The following is a 20,355-nucleotide window of genomic DNA, read 5'->3' as shown; positions in this document are numbered from 1 at the left end:
TCCCTCAGGGACACCTAGCATTGGCCGCTGTCTGAAGAAAGGATACTGGGCTAGATGGACCTTTGGTCTGACTCAGTATGGCTGTTCTTATGTTCATACCTCCACAGCTTGCCCATACTTGCAGAAGCCTGGCTCCCTGTGCCTTCGCAGACTGTTCCAAGAGGAAGCGTTTTCATGATGAACTGATGGTTGATATTCTGGATGGGGCCAACATGCAGTCGAGTGCCAAAGGCAAAGGGACTTGCGGCAAGAGGAAAGACGTGGGAAGGGCTTGGGCTGGCTTTGCAGCATGAGGATAGGGTAACAGCAGGCACTCACTTCACAGTCGCTGGAACAAGAATGGCAGTTAAGGGAAGAAGATAAAACACACCAGAGAGAGAACCGCTTGAGTGGCTACTGTCTCTAATGGCTGCAAAGGCGCAGGCTCCTGCAGCACCCACATCATGGTTCTGCATGCTCACTGCAGTATCCTGGCCTGCGTGCCAGAAACAGCTTGGACAACTTCATGGCTGGGTGGCCAGTGCAGTTGGGACCTCTGAGCGTCTGGACAGGACAGCTGTGCCCCATGGAGTCCTCAGTGCTGAACCCCTCGCCTGTGAACGCCTTCACCCCCCTGCCTCAGCACCAAGTGTGTGGCAAACATCGAAGGAGGGGGAAGGAGAACAGGAAGCCAGGGACAAGCAATAGTGTGGGGGTAGAGGGGGAGGTCTTGTACATAGCTCATCCATTTGCACTTGTTTATGCACTTTGTTCTTGGTTACTTTTAGAGCTTGTGGTGTTGCTGGTGTTTTGGTGGGCTAGTGGCAAAGCTGGCTGGGCAGACAAGGGTTTAATATTGTGCTTTTCCAATTCATGTGTAAAAATAAAGGTTTTTTATTCAATAAAGAATTGTATTGCCATCACTGCGACACATCGTATAAAGGTGTATTTCAAATAATAAAGGGAAACACATGATCAGGGACAACTGGGAGGTACTAAGCAAAACACAGGTCTCGATACAGCTATATACATCAATCCACACTGCTTCCTCCCCCCAATCCTATTTCATAAGTGGTCACATAATTCAAAAGTACAATTCGTGGCAATCAACTTCCCCTCCCATAAAAGCAATCAATGTCACCCCACTCCCCAAACACAAGCCCATTCATAGAGGTACTATTCTCCTTCTTCCATTGGCCCATGCACATCCATAATGCAGGAGCACAAAGCACCCCTGATTTCTGTTGCCTGGGTACATCCAGATCCAGCTGTGGTCGCTGAGTGCACCAGTGCAGTGGCCCATCATCATCCTAGGTCCATTCAGGAGTAAATGGCCCACCTCTGGCTTCACAAAGGTTGTGACAAGCACAGCAAGCCACAGTGGCAGATGCCCAGGACTGACTCGAAACTCTGGGGGACAGGTGTTCTCCCTACCCTCTCTAAATGGAGCCCCTGACTGGCGCGCTGGGGTGCACGGAGATCCTCGCAGGGCTCAAGCCCCAAATTCTGGCACGAGTGCCAGCGGGACTGAAGCCGTAAGTTCCAGCGCCCCCCACAGTCCGCTGAAAAGCCTATGGCGGTTCGGATTTGGACCACAGGGCACCTATTGACTACCCCTGGTCTACTCCTTCATGTTGCTGGCTCCAGTTTCTGGAAGCACACAGATCAAAATGACGGTTTGGCAGGATGTGTTGATGGCAGTTCAAACTTCCTGCAACGTGCAGTGTGGATAGTCAAGATTTCCCACGCCGCACCAGGAATGAAGACCTAGACCAGCCACACTTCCGGAGAGTGCTAAGAAGTCTGCCATCTGGTTGGTTGGACTCAGATCTGTGTACTGCAGTGTGGATGCTAAAAAATTCTAAACCTGGGTTTGGCAATCAGTGCAAATGTTCAAACCATTGTTTCTCAAATGCAGCATCTGCTGACTCGAGTCCCGCTAACCCTGGGCTTGCATTGCAGTGTAGACACTCCCTATGTCATCAGAAAAACTCTTTCTGTTGCCATACGCAGCACCTACATGTGATCAAAATTTCAAGGAGGTCCTTGGGAGGGGGAGGTCTTCTTCTCCTCAAAAACATTTTCTTTGACATGTTCTGGACATTTTCTCCCTCCCACAGAGAGTTCACTAGCATTTTTTAGAAGGCGAGAAGTTTTATTTTTGAAGACAGAAGAGGGAGGGGCTGAAAGTTAGACTTTGGTTGCAACAGAAATGATGGACAGAGACAACAAAAAGGAACCAGTAAGAAGATGTTGGAGAGCATTTTTCACTTTGAAAAATGATTTGTAAAGGCTGGCTTGACTTGAACACTACCTACCATGAGCCACTTCTACTCGAAACACCAGGGCTTGGGGATGGAGGAGAAAAAACGTGAGCTCAGAATATTGGGGAAAAACATTTGTTTGAAAGTTTCTATATATAAGTAACACAAAGAAAACTGCATTTAGTGACAGCGAAGGTGGCATCAGAACATATGCCAGTCACCTTAAAACATGGGAATTAGAAGGAAAAGACTCCTGTATTCCTTGCCACCTTCATATCAGCTACAACACTGTGGATAACATGCACCAATGCTCCATAAGGCTTTCACTTCCATTGCTAACAGACACCAAAAAGAAACATTCACCCCATTCAACCCTCTGCATAGCCTGACTGGTGAAGTCGTACTCTCAAGTATCAACAGTTGAACACATCTGACTCTTCCACAGCCTGTGTATTTGAGAACTTAATCTGCTTTAACAGTCACTGCTGAGGTTTTGTAACAGACCATGAGTTGGATGGAAGTTGGGGGTATATTGCTTTTCATTCTCTGTTGGAGAAGGAAAACATTTAGAGTTCAGGACAGTTCTCTCATCTCAGACTCCAAGTAACCCACCCACTAGCACCCAACCTCCCTCGCCCATTGCCTGTGCCCATCCAGCAACAACCCAACTTTCAAATATTATATTCCCCAGCACTCTCCATTTTGCTTCCCAGATCACCAATCTCTCAGTGCCCCAGGACCCATCTATAATGAATGTGGGAATTTTCTGCGATATTTTTATGACCAATATGAGTCTCAGTTGGCCATCTGTCTTTGCATTGTTACTCATTGGATGCAGAGAGAATAAAATGCTTCTCCTGGAACAGGGAAGGAGACGTATGATGTTTGATCTCTCTGCGTTGGCATGAATGCACCCTCAGGAGCTGGCTGGAACCAAAACATACCAGTGGAGGATACAGAAGAGACAATGACACACATTAACACTTAACAACAGGCGGTTCAAGCAGGCTGAATGTGTGAACACAGCATCGCTTTTTCCAGAGAACAGAGACAAGAGGTGTCAGGGATCACTGTTTAAGAAAAAGGTTCACAGACACATAGGAGTTCTCATTCAGGACTGAGAGATAGAAGGACAGAGAGAGAAGATGGATCCTACAACAACATGGATTTGTGAAGCCCTGGCTTTGACCAGTCTGAACTTGGTTTTAACCTTTGCTTCTCTAAGGGTATGTCTACACTAGAGAGCTTACAGCGGCACATCTGTATCGATGCAGCAGCACCATTGTAAGATCTCTCAAGTAACCACCCTATGCCAATGGGAGACCTCTCACCCATCAACATAATTAAAACCACCCCCAACGACAACTTCTCCCACTGACATAGCACTGTGCACACTAGCACTTATGCCGGTGAAATTTCTGTTGCTCAGGGCTGTGTTTTTTTCACACCCCTGAGCGATGTAAGTTTTGCCAACATATGTGGTAGTGTAGGTATGGCCTAAGTTAACCTAAGGACTTCCTGATACTGTATCCCAGTTGATTATTTAAACCTATCCTGTTTGGAAAACACCTGCCTGGTGTTGCTACCAACACCACCTGAAGTGCATTGATCCCTGGGGGCGGAGGAGGGGTGGAGGTCTCAGACCAGGAGTCTACCTTAGATGGATTCACTGGGCAGAGCTCAGAGTGAGGAACAGGAGTGCTGGAGTCCAAAGGCTCAGTCTTGGAGGTGTTGAGGCCAGGGGGCCTGCCTTTGTGTCCAGGGCATGGCACAGACCCTTTAAATCCATAGCGGGTACCCTGTAAAACCCAGTCAAGCATAGATCCCATCATCCCCATTTGACTGAGTGTAGCAGAACTGTGAGAAACACCATAACAAAAGCAACAACGAAAAACATTGTGAACACCTATTCCATGTGTATATTCTGATGCCTTATAAGGTGGGAGCTCTGACGGAAGCTTTTCCCACACTTGGGGCATTTATATGGTTTTTCTCCCGTATGGATCCTCTGATGTGTTTTAAGAAGTGAGTTTGACTGGAAGCTTTTCCCACACTCACTACATTTAAAAGGTCTCTCCTCAGTGTGGATTTTCTGGTGTCTAATAAGGCCTGAGGTCACACTGAATCGTTCCCCACAGTCGGGGCATTTATAGGGCCTGTCTTCTGAGTGGATTCGCCGGTGTCTCCGGAGGGCTGAGCTGTCCGTGAACCTTTTCCCACAGTCCAGGCATTTAAAGGGTCTCTCTCCTGTGTGGATTCTTTGGTGTTTCAAAAGGGCTGAGCTGTGACTAAAGCTTTTCCCACATTCAGGGCATTTATAGATTCTCTCTCCTGTGTGGACTGTCTTATGTTTAATAAGGCTTGAACTGTCACTGAAGCTTTTCCCACATTCGGGGCATTTATAAGGTTTCTCTTCTGTGTGGATTCTCCTGTGTTTAATGAGTCCTGAGCAGTCACTGAAGCTTTTCCTACAGACAAGGCATTTATAGGGTCTCTCTCCCGTGTGGGTTCTTTGATGTACAATAAGGGCTGAATTCACACTAAAGTTTTTCCCACACTCAGGGCATTTATAAGGTTCTTCTCCTGTGTGGTTTCTCCTGTGTTTAATGAGTCCTGAGCAGTCACTAAAGTTTTCCCCACAGACCAGGCATTTATAGGGTCTCTCACCAGTGTGGCTTCTCCGATGTCTAGTAAGGTGTGAGCTCAGACGGAAAGTTTTCCCACAGTCAAGGCATTTATAGGGTCTTTCTCCCGTGTGGAGTCTCTGATGTACAATGAGGTCTGAGTTCACACTGAAGCTTTTCCCACAATCAGGACATTTATAGGGCTTCTCTCCAGTGTGGATTCTCTGATGGGTGATAAGAGTTGATCTGCGATTGAAGCTTTTCCCGCACTCAAGGCATTTAAAGGGTCTCTCTCCCATGTGGATTCTTTGATGTTTGATAAGGTAGGACCTCACACTGAAGCTTTTCCCACAGTCAGGGCATTTATAAGGTTTATCTACAGTATGAATCCTCTCATGCGTAAGAAGGTAGGAGCTCACTCGGAATCTTTTCCCACATTTGAGGCACTCATAGGGTTTCTCTGATGTATGGATTTTCTGATGAGTACAAAGGGTTGAGCTCAGACGAAAGCTTTTCCCACAGTCGGGGCATGTATAAGGTTTAGCACCACTGTGGATTCTCTGATGTCTAATAAGGCATGAGCGCAGGTTGAAGCTTTTCCCACAGTCAGGGCACTTGTAGGGTCTCTCTCCCGAGTGGATTGCCTGATGTACAGTAAGGGCTGAAATCACACGGAAGCTTTTCCCACAGTCAATACAGTTATAGGGCTTCTCTGCCACATGGATTTTCTTGTGTTTTATAAAGGCTGAGCAGTCACTGAAGCTTTTCCCACAGTCGGGGCATTTATAGGGTCTCTCTCCTGTGTGGGTTCTCTGATGTTTCGTAAGGTCAGAGCTTGCACAGAAGCTTTTCCCACAGTCGGAGCATTTAAAGGGTTTATCTATAGTGCGGGTCCTCTCGTGCATAAGAAGGTAGGAGCGCACTTGGAAGCTTTTCCCACATTGTAGGCACTCATAGGGTTTCTCTGCCCTGTGGATTTTCTCATGTGTCCTAAGTGTTGAGTTCTGACGGAAGCTTTTCCCACAGTCATGGCACTTATAAGGCTTCTCTCCAGTGTGGATTCTCTGGTGAGTAACAAGGATTGATTTCCGATTGAAGATTTTCCCGCACTCCATGCATTTACAGGGCCTCTCGTCAGTGTGGATTGTCTGATGCACAGCAAGGTCTGAGCTCACATTGAAGCTTTGGCCACACTCAGGGCAGTTATAAGGTTTCTCTGCAGTGTTAATTCTCTGATGGGCTTTGTTATTTTTAGTTTTCCTGAGAGCTCTGCCAGTGGAAGTGGCTTTACCCCGTGATGTCTCTCCAGGAATTTTTTCCTGACTGTCTGATATGTATTGAGAGTCACATGCCGTCACCTGCTCAGGACTCGAGGAAACTTTCCCTGCCAACATTCCCAATAAACTCAAATGTGATTTTGCTTCCTCCAGACAATTCTCCTCCTTTATCTTCACCATCCCATCCTCTGTTGGAATAAAGAGGGAGAACTGAGACCTGATTCATTCCTTCTGCTAGGAAGTAAAGAATCCTCGGAAAGGGGAAACAGCAGAAATAAATAAGAACATAAGAATGGCCGTACTGGGTCAGACCAAGGGTCCATCTAGCCCAGTATCCTGTCTTCCGACAGTTGCCAGTGCTAGGTGTCCCAGAGGGAAGGAACAGAACAGGTAATCATCAAGTGATCCATCCCCTGTTGCTCATTCCCAGCTTCTGGCAAACAGAGGCTAGGGACACCATTCCTGTCCATCCTGGCTAATAGCCATTAATGGACCAATCCTCCATGAATTTATCTAGTTCTTTTTTGAACGCTGTTATAGTCTTGGCCTTCACAACATCCTCTGGCAAGGAGTTCCACGGGTTGACTGTGCATTATGTGAAGAAATACTTCCTTTTATTTGTTTTAAACCCACTGCCTATTAATTTCATTTGGTGACCCCTAGTTCTTGTGTTATGAGAAGTAGTAAACAACACTTCCTTATCTGCTTTCTCTACACCAGTCATGATTTTATAGACCTCAATCATATCTCCCCTTAGCCGTCTGTTTTCCAAGCTGAAAAGTCACAGTCTTATTAATCTCTCCTCATACGGAAGCCGTTCCATACCGCTAATCATTTTTTTTGCCCTTTTCTGAACCTTTTCCAATTCCAATATATCTTTTTTGAGATGGGGGCGACCACATCTGCAAGCAATATTCAAGATGTGGGCGTAGCATGGATTTATATAGAGGCAACATGATATTTTCTGTCCTATTATCTATCCCTTTCTTAATTATTCCCAGCATTCTGTTTGCTTTTTTGACTGCCGCTGCACATTGAGTGGATGTTTTCAGAGAACTATCCACAATGACTCCAAGATCTCTTTCTTGAGTGGTAACAGCTAATTTAGATCCCATCATTTTATATGTATAGTTGGGATTATGCTTTCCAATGTGCATTACTTTGCATTTATCAACATTAAATTTCATCTGCCATTTTGATACCCAGTAACCCAGTTTTGAGACATCCTTTTGTAGCTCTTCGCAGTCTCCTGGGTCTTAACTACCTTTAGTAATTTTGTATCCTCTGCAAATTTTGCCGCCTCACTGTTTACTCCTGTTCCCAGATCATTTATGAATATATTGAATAGGACTGGTCCCAGAACAGACTCCTGGGGGACACCACTATTTACCTCTGTCCATTCTGAAAACTGACCATTTATACCTACCCTCTCTAAATGTTTCCTATCTATCTTTTAACCAGTTACCAATCTATGAGAGCACCTTCCCTCTTATCCTGTGGCAGCTTACTTTGCGTAAGAGCCTTTGGTGAGGGATCATAGAATCATAGAATATCAGGGTTGGAAGGGACCTCAGGAGGTCATCTAGTCCAACCCCCTGCTCAAAGCAGGACCAATCCCCAACTAAATCATCCCAGCCAGGGCTTTGTCAAGCCTGACCTTAAAAACTTCTAAGGAAGGAGATTCCACCACCTCCCTAGGTAACGCATTCCAGTGTTTCACCACCCTCCTAGTGAAAAAGTTTTTCCTAATATCCAACCTAAACCTCCCCCACTGCAACTTGAGACCATTACTCCTTGTCCTGTCATCTTCTACCACTGAGAATAGTCTGGAACCATCCTCTTTGGAACCACCTCTCAGGTAGTTGAAAGCAGCTATCAAATCCCCACTCATTCTCCTCTTCTGCAGACTAAACAATCCCAGTTCCTTCAGCCTCTCCTCATAAGTCATGTGTTCCAGACCCCTAATCATTTTTGTTGCCCTTCGCTGGACTCTCTCCAATTTATCCACATCCTTCTTGTAGTGCGGGGCCCAAAACTGGACACAGTACTCCAGATGAGGCCTCACCAATGTCGAATAGAGGGGAATGATCACGTCCCTCGATCTGCTGGCTATGCCCCTACTTATACATCCCAAAATGCCATTGGCCTTCTTGGCAACAAGGGCACACTGTTGACTCATATCCAGCTTCTCATCCACTGTCACCCCTAGATCCTTTTCCGCAGAACTGCTGCCTAGCCATTCGGTCCCTAGTCTGTAGCGGTGCATTGGGTTCTTCCGTTCTAAGTGCAGGACCCTGCACTTATCCTTGATGAACCTCATCAGATTTCTTTTGGCCCATCATCAGATTTCTTTTGGATCTTGTCAAAGACTTTCTGAAAATCTAAATACACTATATCCACTGGATCCCCTTGGTCCACATGCTTGTTGACCCCCTCAAAGAATTCTAATAGATTGGTGAGGCATGATTTCCCTTTATTAAAACCATGTTGACTCTTCCTCAACAAATTATGTTCATTTATACGTCTGACAATATTGTTCTTTATTATAGTTTCAACCAGTTTGCCTGGTACTGAAGTCAGGCTTACAGGTATTTAATTGCCAGGATCACCGCTGGAGCCCTTTTTAAAAACTGGTGTCACATTAGCTATCCTCCAGTCATCGGGTACAGAAGCTGATTTAAATGATAGGTTACAGACTACAGTTAGTAGTTCTGCAATTTCACATTTGAGTTCCTTCACAACTCTTGGGTGAATGCCATCTGGTCCTGATGAATTACTGCTATTTAATTTATCAATTTGTTCCAAAACCTCCTCTAATGATACCTCAGTCTGGGACAGTTCCTCAGATCTGTCACCTAAAAAGAATGGCTCAGGTTTGGGAATCTCCCTCACATCCTCAGCCGTGAAGACCAATGCAAAGAATTCATTTAGTTTCTCCGCAATGGCCTTATCGTCTTTTAGTGCTCCTTTAGCACCTCGATCGGCCAGTGGCCCCACTGGTTGTTTCGCAGGCTTCCTGCTTCTGATATATTTTTTTAAAATGTTGCTATTACTTTTGGAGTCTTTGGCTGGCGGTTCTTCAAATTCTTCTTTGGCCTCCCTCATTGTATTTTTACACTTCATTTGCCAGAGTTTATGCTCCTTTCTATTTTCCTCATTAGGATTTAACTTCCACTTTTTAAAGGATTCCTTTTTTCCTCTCACTGCTTCTTTTACTAGCCACGGTGGCTCTTTTTTGCTTCTCTTACTATGTTTTTTAATTTGGGGTATACATTTAAGTTGAGCCTCTGTTATGGTGTCTTTAAAAAGTTTCCACGCAGCTTGCAGAGATTTCACTTTTGGTGCTGTACCTTTTAATTTCTGTTTAACTAACCTCCTCAGTTTTGTGGAGGTTATAATGATATGGTCTGAAATTAGGGGCCAAATCCCACAAAGCAGAGGGACCAGTTCTGCTCCCACATAACACCTCAACCACCAGGAAAGGACAGAGGATGAGGGGGAGAGAGGTGTATTTGTCAGTCAGCGAGTATGGGAAGGAAGTCATGACTGACACACCTGCCAGGAGGATGTGACCCCTGCTGGGACAACCCTAACATGGGTGAAGAGGGGCAGAACTGGGAGCCTCACGGGGCCTTGGTGAAAAAGCCAGCTGTTTCGTTCACTCGCCCGTGGTTTCTGAGTTGGTTTAACAAACTCCTCACCTGTGCAGGTGCCTCTCAAGATCTCCCCTTCCTCTGCATCCAAGGGGCCCGGCTCCTCCCCTGGCTCCATCGGAGAGATCTGGAGTAGAAATAGTCCCAGGTTAGATGGAGCATGGACTCCCTGCAGGCTGGGTGAGTTTATTCACTCACTTGCAGCCGGGTGCAATTTTTACTGATCTTTGATTATGAAAGAGGAAAGTGGTGTTTAAAAGTGAAGAGTTAAAATTAGGGGAAGGAAGCTTTAATTCTCTCTCCAGTCACCGACCGATGCCACCTTCGGTTATTGCTATAGCAGGGCTCCCTGCATGCAGCCAGCTGAGAGACAGTGGGGCCTAGTGGATGGGAACTAGACAGGCACTAAGGAGACCTTGATTCTGTTCCTAGCTCTGTCCTGGTCCTGAACACCTATGATGTCTTCCTCATTCTTTTCTTCTAGGATAAGAGGCTAACATGGCCATCTTCAAGTGTTCAGATACAGTGAATCAGTTCTTCACATAGCCCCCCTCTGAACTCACCCCAGATGTGTTCTTAGCCCACAGTGTTCCCAGAATGGTTCCAGACCATGTTAGCAGCCCATGTGGTGAAGGAAAAGAAAAATGCAACCAGAGCTACAAGTCACATTAAAGAGGAACCTAGAACCCCAAGATTCTAGGGCCGTGTTGGATGATATGCCGTATAAACAGAGTACGGCACTGGGAGATGGGGAACAGGGTAGGAACCATATTTCATATGTCTGTCCCTCCCTGAGCCCTTTATCTATCCCTAGAGTCTGTTCCTATAATGGTGGCAGCCCGCTGGCACCCCCTACCTATTTCCCACTGGGAGAAAGACCCTGTACATTTGTTTCTAACAGTCTGAGCTTTATCTAGCTACAATTATCTCAGGATCACAGCACCCTTCTGTCTGGGGAGAGCTCTTAGCAAAGCTTCCTTCAAACACTTCTAGACTCTATCATATTAAGAAAAGACTTGGCCAGTTTATTACAGCACAGAGCAGGTGTGGTGTCAGAAACTGCTGAGGGCGAATCATATTTTTCTTCCCCATTTCCTGTTTAAAAAAAACCACCATCACCACATTTCTCTTCTTTGCAAGTACAGGGGTAGTGAATTCTGGAAGAGAGGGGTCTCCCTCTCAGAATTCCTCACCTTTCCCCATCTTGTAGTCCTTGTGATGGCAGTTTTTTATTAAATGTATTATTATTAAGGCTGTCAAGCAATTAAAAAATTAATCATGATTAATCACATGATTAATCGCACTGTTAATAAAATACCATTTATTTAAATATTTGTGGATTTTTGTCTACATTTTCAAATATATTTATTTCAATTACAACACAGAATACAAAGTGTACAGTGCTCACTTTATATTATTATTTTATTACAAATATTTGCACTGTAAAAAAGAAAATAAATAGTATTTTTCAATTCACCTAATACAAGTATTGTAGTGCAATCTCTTTATCATGAAAGTTGAACTTACAAATGTAGAATTATGTACAAAAAAATAACTGCACTCAAAAATAAAACTTGTTTGTCTGAGCGATTGGCCGAACAAGAAGTAGGACTGAGTGCACTTGTAGGCGCTAATGTTTTACATTGTTTTGTTTTGAGTACAGTTCTGTAACAAACAAAAAAATCTATATTTGTAAATTACACTTTAATGATAAAGAAATTGCACTGCAGTACTTGTATTAGGTGAATTGAAAAATACGATTTCTTTTGTTTATCATTTTTACAGTGCAAATATTTGTAATAAAAATAAGAATATAAAGGGAGCACTGTACACTTTGTATTTGGTAATACAAAGTGTACAGTTGTAATTGAAATCAATATATTTGAAAATGTAGAAAAACATCCAAAAATATTTAATAAATTTCAATTTGGTATTCTATTATTGTTTAACAGTGTGATTAAAACTGTGATTAATTATGTCAAGGTTCCTTCCCCACTCTGAACTCTAGGGTACAGATGTGGGGACCTGCATGAAAACCTCCTAAGCTTATTTTTACCAGCTTAGGTTAAAACTTCCCCAAGATACAAACTATTTTCCTTTTTCCCTTAGACTTTATTGCTGCCACCACCAAGCGTCTAACAGATATATAACCGGGAAAGAGCCCTCTTGGAAACGTCTTTCCCCCCAAAATCCTCCCCAAACCCTACACCCCCTTTCCTGGGGAAGGCTTGATAAAAATCCTCACCAATTTAGATAGGTGAACACAGACCCAAACCCCTGGATCTCAAGAACAATGAAAAAAACAATCAGGTTCTTAAAAGAAGAATTTTAATTAAAGAAAAAGTAAAAGAATCACCTCTGTAAAATCAGGATGGTAAATACCTTACAGGGTAATCAGGTTCAAAACACAGAGAATCCCTCTAGGCAAAACCTTAAGTTACAAAAAGACACAAAAACAGGAATATCCATTCCATTCAGCACAGCTTATTTTCTCAGCCATTTAAACAAACAGAATCTAACGCATATCTAGCTAGATTACTTACTAAGTTCTAAGACTCCATTCCTGTTCTGTCCCCGGCAAATGCATCACACACACAGACAGAGAGAGACTTAGTTTCTCCCTCCAGCTTTTGAAAGTATCTTGTCTCCTCATTGGTCATTTTGGTCAGGTGCCAGCGAGGTTATCCTAGCTTCTTAACCTTTACAGGTGAAAAGGTTTTTCCTCTGGCCAGGAGGTATTTTAAAGGTGTTTACCCTTCCCTTTATATTTATGACAAATTATGATTAATTTTTTTAATCACGATTAATTTTTTTGAGTTAATCGTGTGAGTTAACAGCAATTAATTGACAGCCCTAATTTGTTATTATTATTATTGACCATAGCACCTAGGAACTCTACACATGGACCAGGATCCCATGGCTCTACGCATTGTACAAACACAGCACAAAAAGATTTTCCCTGCCCCAAGCAACTTACATTCCAACAATAATACAACAGACATCAAATGCAGACAGATGGGGGAGTACATGATAGGACTAAGTGAGGGGTAAGCAAAGGCAACATCTCAGAAAGAATCTTCAGAGCAAGGGTGAAGGGGTAGGAACTGCAAGAGACTGATAATATCCTACAATATCCTGAATGAACTTTATTGAACTAAGTTAAAACATTGAATGAGGGTTAAGACCAGTGGGGTCCATTGTATTAAACATGCAATTGTGTATGCGTTATTATAGCATTGTATCTTCTCTAGTGGGAGGGAAAGCCAATTAACTTCCTTCATTATCAACCTTTTCAAGCCGCCCCCGGAGACATGCACATATACTACTTCAAACTGGATTCTCTCCAGGGACCAACAGACAAAGGAAGGATTTTTGGATAAATAGCCTGGTTTTAAACTGGCTCATGGTCTTCTTCCTGATCCAGCAAATGGACAGGCTCCTGGTCCACGGAGCATGCCAATCCTTAGAGGAGCATTGGAAGGATGTGGCCTTCTGAGGTCCCATAAGAGTGCATGCTTGTTCTGAGATGAAGCAGTGACGAGCTTGTAATAAGGAAATCCCCCTTGGGTTCAGGGTTGAAGAACTGCCCCAACCAGAACCCTTTTAGGGTTGGGGTTAACTCTGGTGGACTGTAGGGTTGGGTTTTTTTTAATTGTTTTTAATCTGTTTTCTATGTAATGTTTTTTGCCTTATGAATAAAGCAGACTTGCTTAGGAAGTTGTGTGTGGTACCTTATAAGTGTAGCAATCACAGCTGCTAACCATCTCGGAAGAGAAAACAAGCAGGTGTCTTTAGGCAACCTGTCTGTGCTGAGAATAATATAGGGAAGGCGGGGAACTGTGCAGCCTGGAAATACCCCAGTCAGAAGGGAGAGGGATGCGGGTCTCCACCCAAGAGAGGCAACACCCGGGGAGCCAGAAGGCTGAGAATGGATGCTGTTGCTGGACCACTGAGGGGAGACCCAGAAACAGTTGCCCAGAATGGTGACAGCAACATTTTGCAAACCTGGGGGAGTTTGCATGGAGCACGCTCAGTGTTTGAGTGAAGGCCAGGTGGAGGTAGTTTCTGCTTGCTACACCTGATCCAAACCTAAGTTTTGCTTTACTATAAAGAACATGTTAAAGTTTGTTCTACAGTGTTGATGTGCTATGTTCTCAAAGCGTTCTGTCATATCTGTGAGAGCATGTTTGTTACTGTGTGATGGGTATTGCTCGAAGATAGAGATAAGGTTGGGTTGTGTGGGTGATGTGTTCCTCGACTCTGTACTTCCTGGTTTTCAGAGGTTTAAGTTTAGCCACTATGGTTGCCACCTATCCAGTTTTTCACCCAGTCCAAGTGCCGTTTGACAAGCCCTGATGTCCGGGTTTTTTTGATGGGGTGGTGGGGAGGAGGCAGAGAAGGGGCAGGGCCTTGGGAGGAAGAGGGGGATAAGGGGGTGGGGCCTTGTGGGAGGCAGATCAGGGGCCTGGCCTCAGGAAGAGGTGGAGCACGGGGCATGGCCTCTGGGATCCTGTTACAAGCCCTTAGAAAGGTGGCAACCGTATTAGCCACTCTCCCCATTCTGGAACGGCAGGAGGCAGCGCTGGGCAACCTTAACTCTGCGTTAACAAAACTTCTGAGCAGTTCTTTCACTTGGCTTTTTAAAAATAATTTCAGCATCCATGGGGGGAAGGAGGGATAGCTCAGTGGTTTGAGCATTGACCTGCTAAACCCAGGGTTGTGAGTTCAATCCTTGAGGGGGCCATTTAGGGATCTGGGCCAAAAATTGGGGATTGTTCCTGCTTTGAGCAGGGGGTTGGACTAGATGACCTCCTGAGGTCCCTTCCAACCCTGATATTCTATGTTCCACAGCCCAGCTCTCCCCTCTGATTCCTGGTCAATGCTTAACCTTGTCTGTATGGTTAGTCCCTGCATCGTCTCCCCAACTCAGAGTCTTCCTGTCTCTCTTATGATCCAGCCCAATCCTCCCCCACCCCATACAGGGCAGACTTTGGCAGGGGCCCTGTAGGTTGAGGAGCTGGGCAGAGCATGTGTGAACAGTGCAGGGACTGGCATGGAGTCACTGGAGCTAAGGTGTTTTTTTGGAAGGAGGACAGACTTGGGGAGCATGGATAGAGGAGTGGGGGGGCATTATGGGTAGCTCAGCTGAAGACCCCCTCCATCCCTCACTCCATAACTCTGATACCCCTCCTTCTCCCCTGCCCCCCTGCACTGTTTTGACCTCCCTTTTCCTCTAGGAGCAGCAGCATGTGAGGACGGGTGAGCCTGGAGAACCTTTCCCATTGCTGGAAGCCATGCGATTTAACCCAGAATCATTACACATTTTAAACTGTGTGATATGAAGCCGCTGTGAGTAAAACAATTATTCATTGGAGACACCCACGCTTTGGTATGTATATGGTCAGATATGTACAAAGAAGGTAAAATGTTAATCTGTAATGCTATGTAATATTAGCTAAGGGAGGATCTAGCGGGTCTTTTATCCCCAGTGTAGACATAATCCCAACTACACATATAAATAATCCCATCATATAAAATGATGTTGTATAAATTAGCTAAATTACCACCAAGAAAGAGATTTTGGAGTCATTGTGAATAGTTCTCTGAAAACATCCACTCAATGTGCAGCGGCAGTCAAAAAAGCAAACAGAATGTTGGGAGTAATTAAGAAAGGGATAGGTAATAGGACAGAAAATATCATGTTGCCTCTATATAAATCCATGCTACACCCACATCTTGAATACTGCATGCAGATGTGGTCGCCCCCATCTCAAAAAAGATATATTGGAATTGGAAAAGGTTCAGAAAAGGGCAAAAAAAATGATTAGGAGTATGGAACGGCTTCCGTATGAGGAGAGATTAATAAGACTGTGACTTTTCAGCTTGGAAAACAGATGGCTAAGGGGAGATATGATTGAGGTCTATAAAATCATGACTGGTGTGGAGAAAGTAAATAAGGAAGTGTTATTTACTGTTTTTCATAACGCAAGAACTAGAGGTCACCAAATGAAATTACTAGGCAGCAGGTTTAAAACAAACAAAAGGAAGAATTTCTTCATACAACGCACAGTCAACCTGTGGAACTCCTTGCTAGGGGATGTTGTGAAGGCTAAGACTATAACAGGGTTCAAAAAAGAACTAGATACATTCAGGGAGGATAGGTCCAACAATGGCTATTAGCCAGGATGGGCAGGAATGGTGTCCCTAGCCTCTGTTTGCCAGAAGCTGGGAACAGGCGACAGGGGATGGATCACTTGACGATTACCTGTTCTGTTCATTCCCTCTAGGGCACTGGCACTGGCCACTGTCGGAAGACAGGATATCAGGCTAGATGGACCCTTGGTCTGACCCAGTAGGACCATTCTTATGTTCTTATACCCTTCATCTCTGTGTGTCTCTGTTTTCCCTCTGTACAATGGGGATAATAGCTTTTCTCTGCCAGATGATGTGAGGATATATACTTAATGAGAGGTGCTCAGATACTTTGGTGCTATAAACACCTTAGCTAGAATTTTCCAGACATATGAAAAGTAAGTCTTTGATTATGAGCAACATGTAATATTTATATACCTCTATTTAATTATGGATATATTTATTACAAAAGACAATAGACTAAAAGTTATATGGGCTTGTCTATACAGGAAAGATAGACCAGTATAAACTAATGTGTGCGTTTAAACCTTCAGGGCTTGGCTACACTTGCGAGTTAGTGCGCATTAAAACAGCCCTGGGTGCCCTAGCTCACTCCCCGTCCACACTGGCAAGGCACGTAGAGCGCTCTGACTCCGCAGCTAGAGCGCTCCTGGTGCTCCACCTCGGCGAGTGGAATAACATTTGCTGCGCCTTGGCTACAAAGCCCGGGCGTCAGTGTGAACGAGTGTTGCGTTACTGCGCTCTGATCAGCCTCCAGAAACGTCCCATAATCCCCTTAAGTCAAGTGGCCACTCTTGTCATTGTTTTTGAATCACTGCAGGAATGCAGAAATGCCCTTTGAAAGCTCCGTTTCTGGCAGCCAGCTGCTTATCTGCTCCGAGACAAAGCAACCATTAGTGTGGAATGGTGTGCGTGAGAGAGAGGGGCTGGGGGGGGGTGTCTCCTGCTGTCTGAACTTACAAGACAGCATGCTGACATGCTCTCAGCCACCCAAAAACCCACTCGCTCCCCCCCCACATACACACAACACACTCCCTGTCACACTCTACCCCACCCCCGCTCATTTGAAAAGCACGTTGCAGTCACTTGCATGCTGGGATAGCTGCCCATAATGCACTGCTCCCAATGCCGCTGCAAGTGCCGCAAATGTGGCCATGCCACTGCGCTTGAAATGGTAAGTGTGGACAGACTGCAGCGCTTTCCCTACTGCGCTCTCCGAAGGCTGGTTTAACTCAAAGCGCTCTATATCTGCAAGTGTAGCCATACCCATAGTTACACTAATATAACTCCTCATGTGGACACTTATTCCAGTATAAAAGAGTGCCCTTGGTTTAGTTTATATCATTTCGGAAGGGGCTGAATCTAAACAGGAAAAAGGCTCTCTGATTTTGGTAGAATAATGTCCACATGGGGGTGGGTGGGGTTAAATCAGAATAACTACACCAGTATAATTGGTCAAACTTTCCAGTGTAGACAGTCCCTAAGGTGCTCGAGAGAGAAGCAAAAATAACATTTGAGAAAGGCCATCCTCCTTGGTGGATCAAAGGAAAAGGAAGGTGTTTTATAGCAACCTCGAAAATCTGACAGCCTGGAAATCACACAATAGCAAAGAAGAAACTTGTGCTAGAGGAAAATTAAGAAGAACAAATATTTGAAATAACACGTGTAAAATAAACATTCAGAATATCTCAGGAAATAGGTTTTACAACAGACTGAGATATGGCTGCTTCGCTACTTGCATCAATTGTGATTTTCTGGGATTAATGAATGATTTTAAGTGGCACAAGGACATCCAACTACACAATTAGGGTGACCATATTTCCCAAAGGGAAAATGGGACAATGCGTGGGGCTGGCCTAACCCCCGCGGCTCCCCACTGCGGGACTGGCCCAAGCTGCATGCCTGAGCCCCTCCCCCCACATGGGGCTGGCCCGAGCTGCTCCCCTGAGCCCCCCCCCCCCCCGTGCTGCTTGCCCAAGCCCTGCCTGATCCCCTACGCAAGGCAGACGCTGGTAGCACTGCTCATGCAAGTCCTGCCTGCCCCCCCTGCCTCCCCCCTGCATGGGGCTGGCACGGCCACTCCCCCCCCCCATGTTCCTCTGCACCCCCCTTTTTTGACTACAGTGGCCATTTGTCCTGTTTGCTCTTTCCAACTCATCAAGTCGCCAAGACACATGGGACCAAAGCCCACTTTTGCCAAAAAAGTTGGGGCAGCCGGGACAGGGCTTAAAAGAGGGACTGTCCCGGCCAAAAGGGGAGGTATGGTCACTCTAAGGACCATTCCCCTGGCCCCAACCTATCTAGCAGCACAGCTCCTGCACTCTGCCGCTCTCCTTCGCACACCCACCCCTTCCACGGGCCGCCCTTTGCCCCCTTCATTGCAGGGAGCTGATTCTGAGGGCAGGGCAGGGCCGCAGAGCACGTGTGGGAACCGCTCCCGCCTGAAGTCGCAGATTCTGGTGGGAGGCAGTTTCTGACACACACGACACTGGGGGGCGGGGGCGTGTCAGGGAGGGCAGCAGCTCTGAGGCTCGCAGCCCCTGCCCAGCAGCAGAGCTGGTGCGGAGTCACTCTCCTGCCCGGCCCCAGCCCTTCCCCCGGGTCTCTCCCCTCACCTGCAGGCTCCGGCTCAGAGGCTGGTGTCGGCAGAGTCCGGGGCTGCCCCAGGGGCTGGTTCCAGCCACCGGAGAAAGTCCCCCCGGCTGGGCACACGGGGGGGGGGGGGTGTTAATGCAGGTCTGCCCCGCACAGACCCCGCTGGCGAGCAGCAGCGGCTCAGCCCGGGCTCTCGGCTCACAATGGAGGCAGCAGAAGATGCTACTGACCCAGGAAGCTCAACCCCTGATATCCTGAAGAAAGACAGAGAGCAAAAACAGCCTCCCCTCCCTTCGCCCTCGGTGGGAAGGGCTGAAAAACAAGATGGAGAGGGAGCGGGAAAGGACCGGAAGAGCTCTGCATAGCTGGAAAGCTTGTCTCCCTCACCACCAGAAGCTGGTCCAGGAAAATCTATTACCTCCCCCAGTTGTCTCCCTAATATCCTGCCACCTCAGGGCTATAACAGGGCGTACCACATCCTAACGCACATACACAAAGGGGCAGAATTCACACCGTCCCCATCCTCTTGATTCTAGCCCAGCTATGAATGTTTGAGCAACCTTAATCATGTTCATTTTTTGTTCTAGTTCCTGTAGGGAATATCGCTGTAAATCCTCCCCAAAGTGCTGCTCTTCTGTAGAATTACTTAACATGGAGGTCTAACTCTCTCCAATCTTAGCCTTTTTCTCACCAGTAATCAAGCACGGCTGTAATACCAGTCAGATTTTTCCCTTTTCTCACTTACTGGAATTTTACACAAAATCCCCTTAGATGCTGGTCTCTTTCTACTTATCGATTATTAATATATTGGCAAAATTACTTATTTATCGCTCTAAATATCTAATAATAGAATCATAGGACTGGAAGGGACCTCCAGAGGTCATCTGGGGGGGGGGGGCTCTGCATTTTAATTTAATTTTAAATGAAGCTTCTTAAACATTTTAAAAACCTTATTTACTTTACATACAACAATAATTTAGTTATATATCACAGACTTATAGAAAGAGACCTTCTAAAAATGTTAAAATGTATTACTGGCACTCGAAACCTTAAATTAGAGTGAAAAGAAAAGGAGTACTTGTGGCATCTCTAAGGTGCCACAAGTACTCCTTTTCTTTTTGCGAATACAGACTAACATGGCTGTTACTCTGAAACCTAAATTAGAGTGAATAACTGAAGACTTGGCACACCACTTCTGAAAGGTTGCTGACTCCTGATCTAGCCCATCCCTCACAGGTGTTTGTCTAACCTGCTCTTAAAAATCTCCAGTGATGGAGATTCCACAACCTCCCTAGCAATTTATTCCAGTGCTTCACCACCCTGACAGTTAAGAAGTTTTTCCTAATGTCCAACCTAAACCTCCCTTGCTGCAATTTAACCCATTGCTTCTTGTCCTATCTGCAGAGGTTAAGGCGAACAATTCATAGAATCAGAAGATTAGGGTTGGAAGAGACCTCAGGAGGTCATCTAGTCCAACCCCCTGCTCAAAGCAGGACTTACCCCCAACTAAATCATCCCAGGCAGGGGTCTTCTCCCTCATCCTAGTAACATCCTTTTATGTACTTGAAAACTGTTATCATGTATATTATGTTGATATAAAATCCCCGCAGGTTTTGGTCCTTTCCTTACACATTAATAAAATATTAAATCTTAGATTTTGCAGCTATTCCCTTTAGTTATTGAATATTCTGATAAATCTCACCAGTTTTGATTTTTATCTATAATCAAACATGGTTATTGAAATCTAGGATTTTTCCTTATTGATATAAAATAGATATACGCCTCCAACATTCACCAATTTTTTTTCTCT

General features: G+C 45.3%; 1 protein-coding gene across 3 annotated transcripts; it reads right to left on the bottom strand.

Annotated features, from left to right (window-relative positions):
* Nucleotides 1–742: 742 nt before the first annotated feature.
* Nucleotides 743–18,899, bottom strand: LOC141998697 (uncharacterized). Of its 3 annotated transcripts, XR_012641898.1 has the most exons (4): nucleotides 18,566–18,769; nucleotides 9,846–9,924; nucleotides 3,899–6,332; nucleotides 743–2,789 (listed from the first exon to the last, which is right to left on the bottom strand). XR_012641898.1 is itself a non-coding variant. In XM_074971644.1 (3 exons), the coding sequence occupies exons 2-3, from the start codon at nucleotides 9,913–9,915 to the stop codon at nucleotides 4,150–4,152; spliced, it is 2,253 nt and encodes a 750-aa protein (XP_074827745.1). In that variant the 5' UTR covers nucleotides 9,916–9,924; nucleotides 18,566–18,769; the 3' UTR covers nucleotides 2,812–4,149. The 3 variants fall into 3 exon arrangements, 2 of the variants coding, with proteins under 2 accessions (XP_074827745.1, XP_074827746.1); XM_074971644.1 differs by lacking the exon at nucleotides 743–2,789 and having other exon boundaries at nucleotides 2,812–6,332; XM_074971645.1 differs by lacking the exons at nucleotides 743–2,789; nucleotides 18,566–18,769 and adding an exon at nucleotides 18,776–18,899 and having other exon boundaries at nucleotides 2,813–6,332.
* Between the last annotated feature and the right edge of the window lie 1,456 nt (nucleotides 18,900–20,355).

The sequence above is a fragment of the Natator depressus genome, chromosome 14 (genome assembly GCF_965152275.1).
Source record: "Natator depressus isolate rNatDep1 chromosome 14, rNatDep2.hap1, whole genome shotgun sequence".
In the NCBI taxonomy this organism is placed as follows: domain Eukaryota; kingdom Metazoa; phylum Chordata; order Testudines; family Cheloniidae; genus Natator; species Natator depressus.
The sequence above is the reverse complement of the archived record's forward strand: the minus strand, read 5'-3'. Positions and strand labels throughout refer to the sequence as shown.

Coding starts and splice junctions, on each gene's coding strand:
- LOC141998697 (XM_074971645.1), bottom strand. CDS start 9,915: ATGGAGCCAGGGGAGGAGCCGGGCCCCTTGGATGCAGAGGAAGGGGAG. Junction 6,333..9,845: donor CTTGAGAGGCACCTGCACAG/GTGAGGAGTTTG, acceptor TTATTCCAACAG/AGGATGGGATGGTGAAGATA.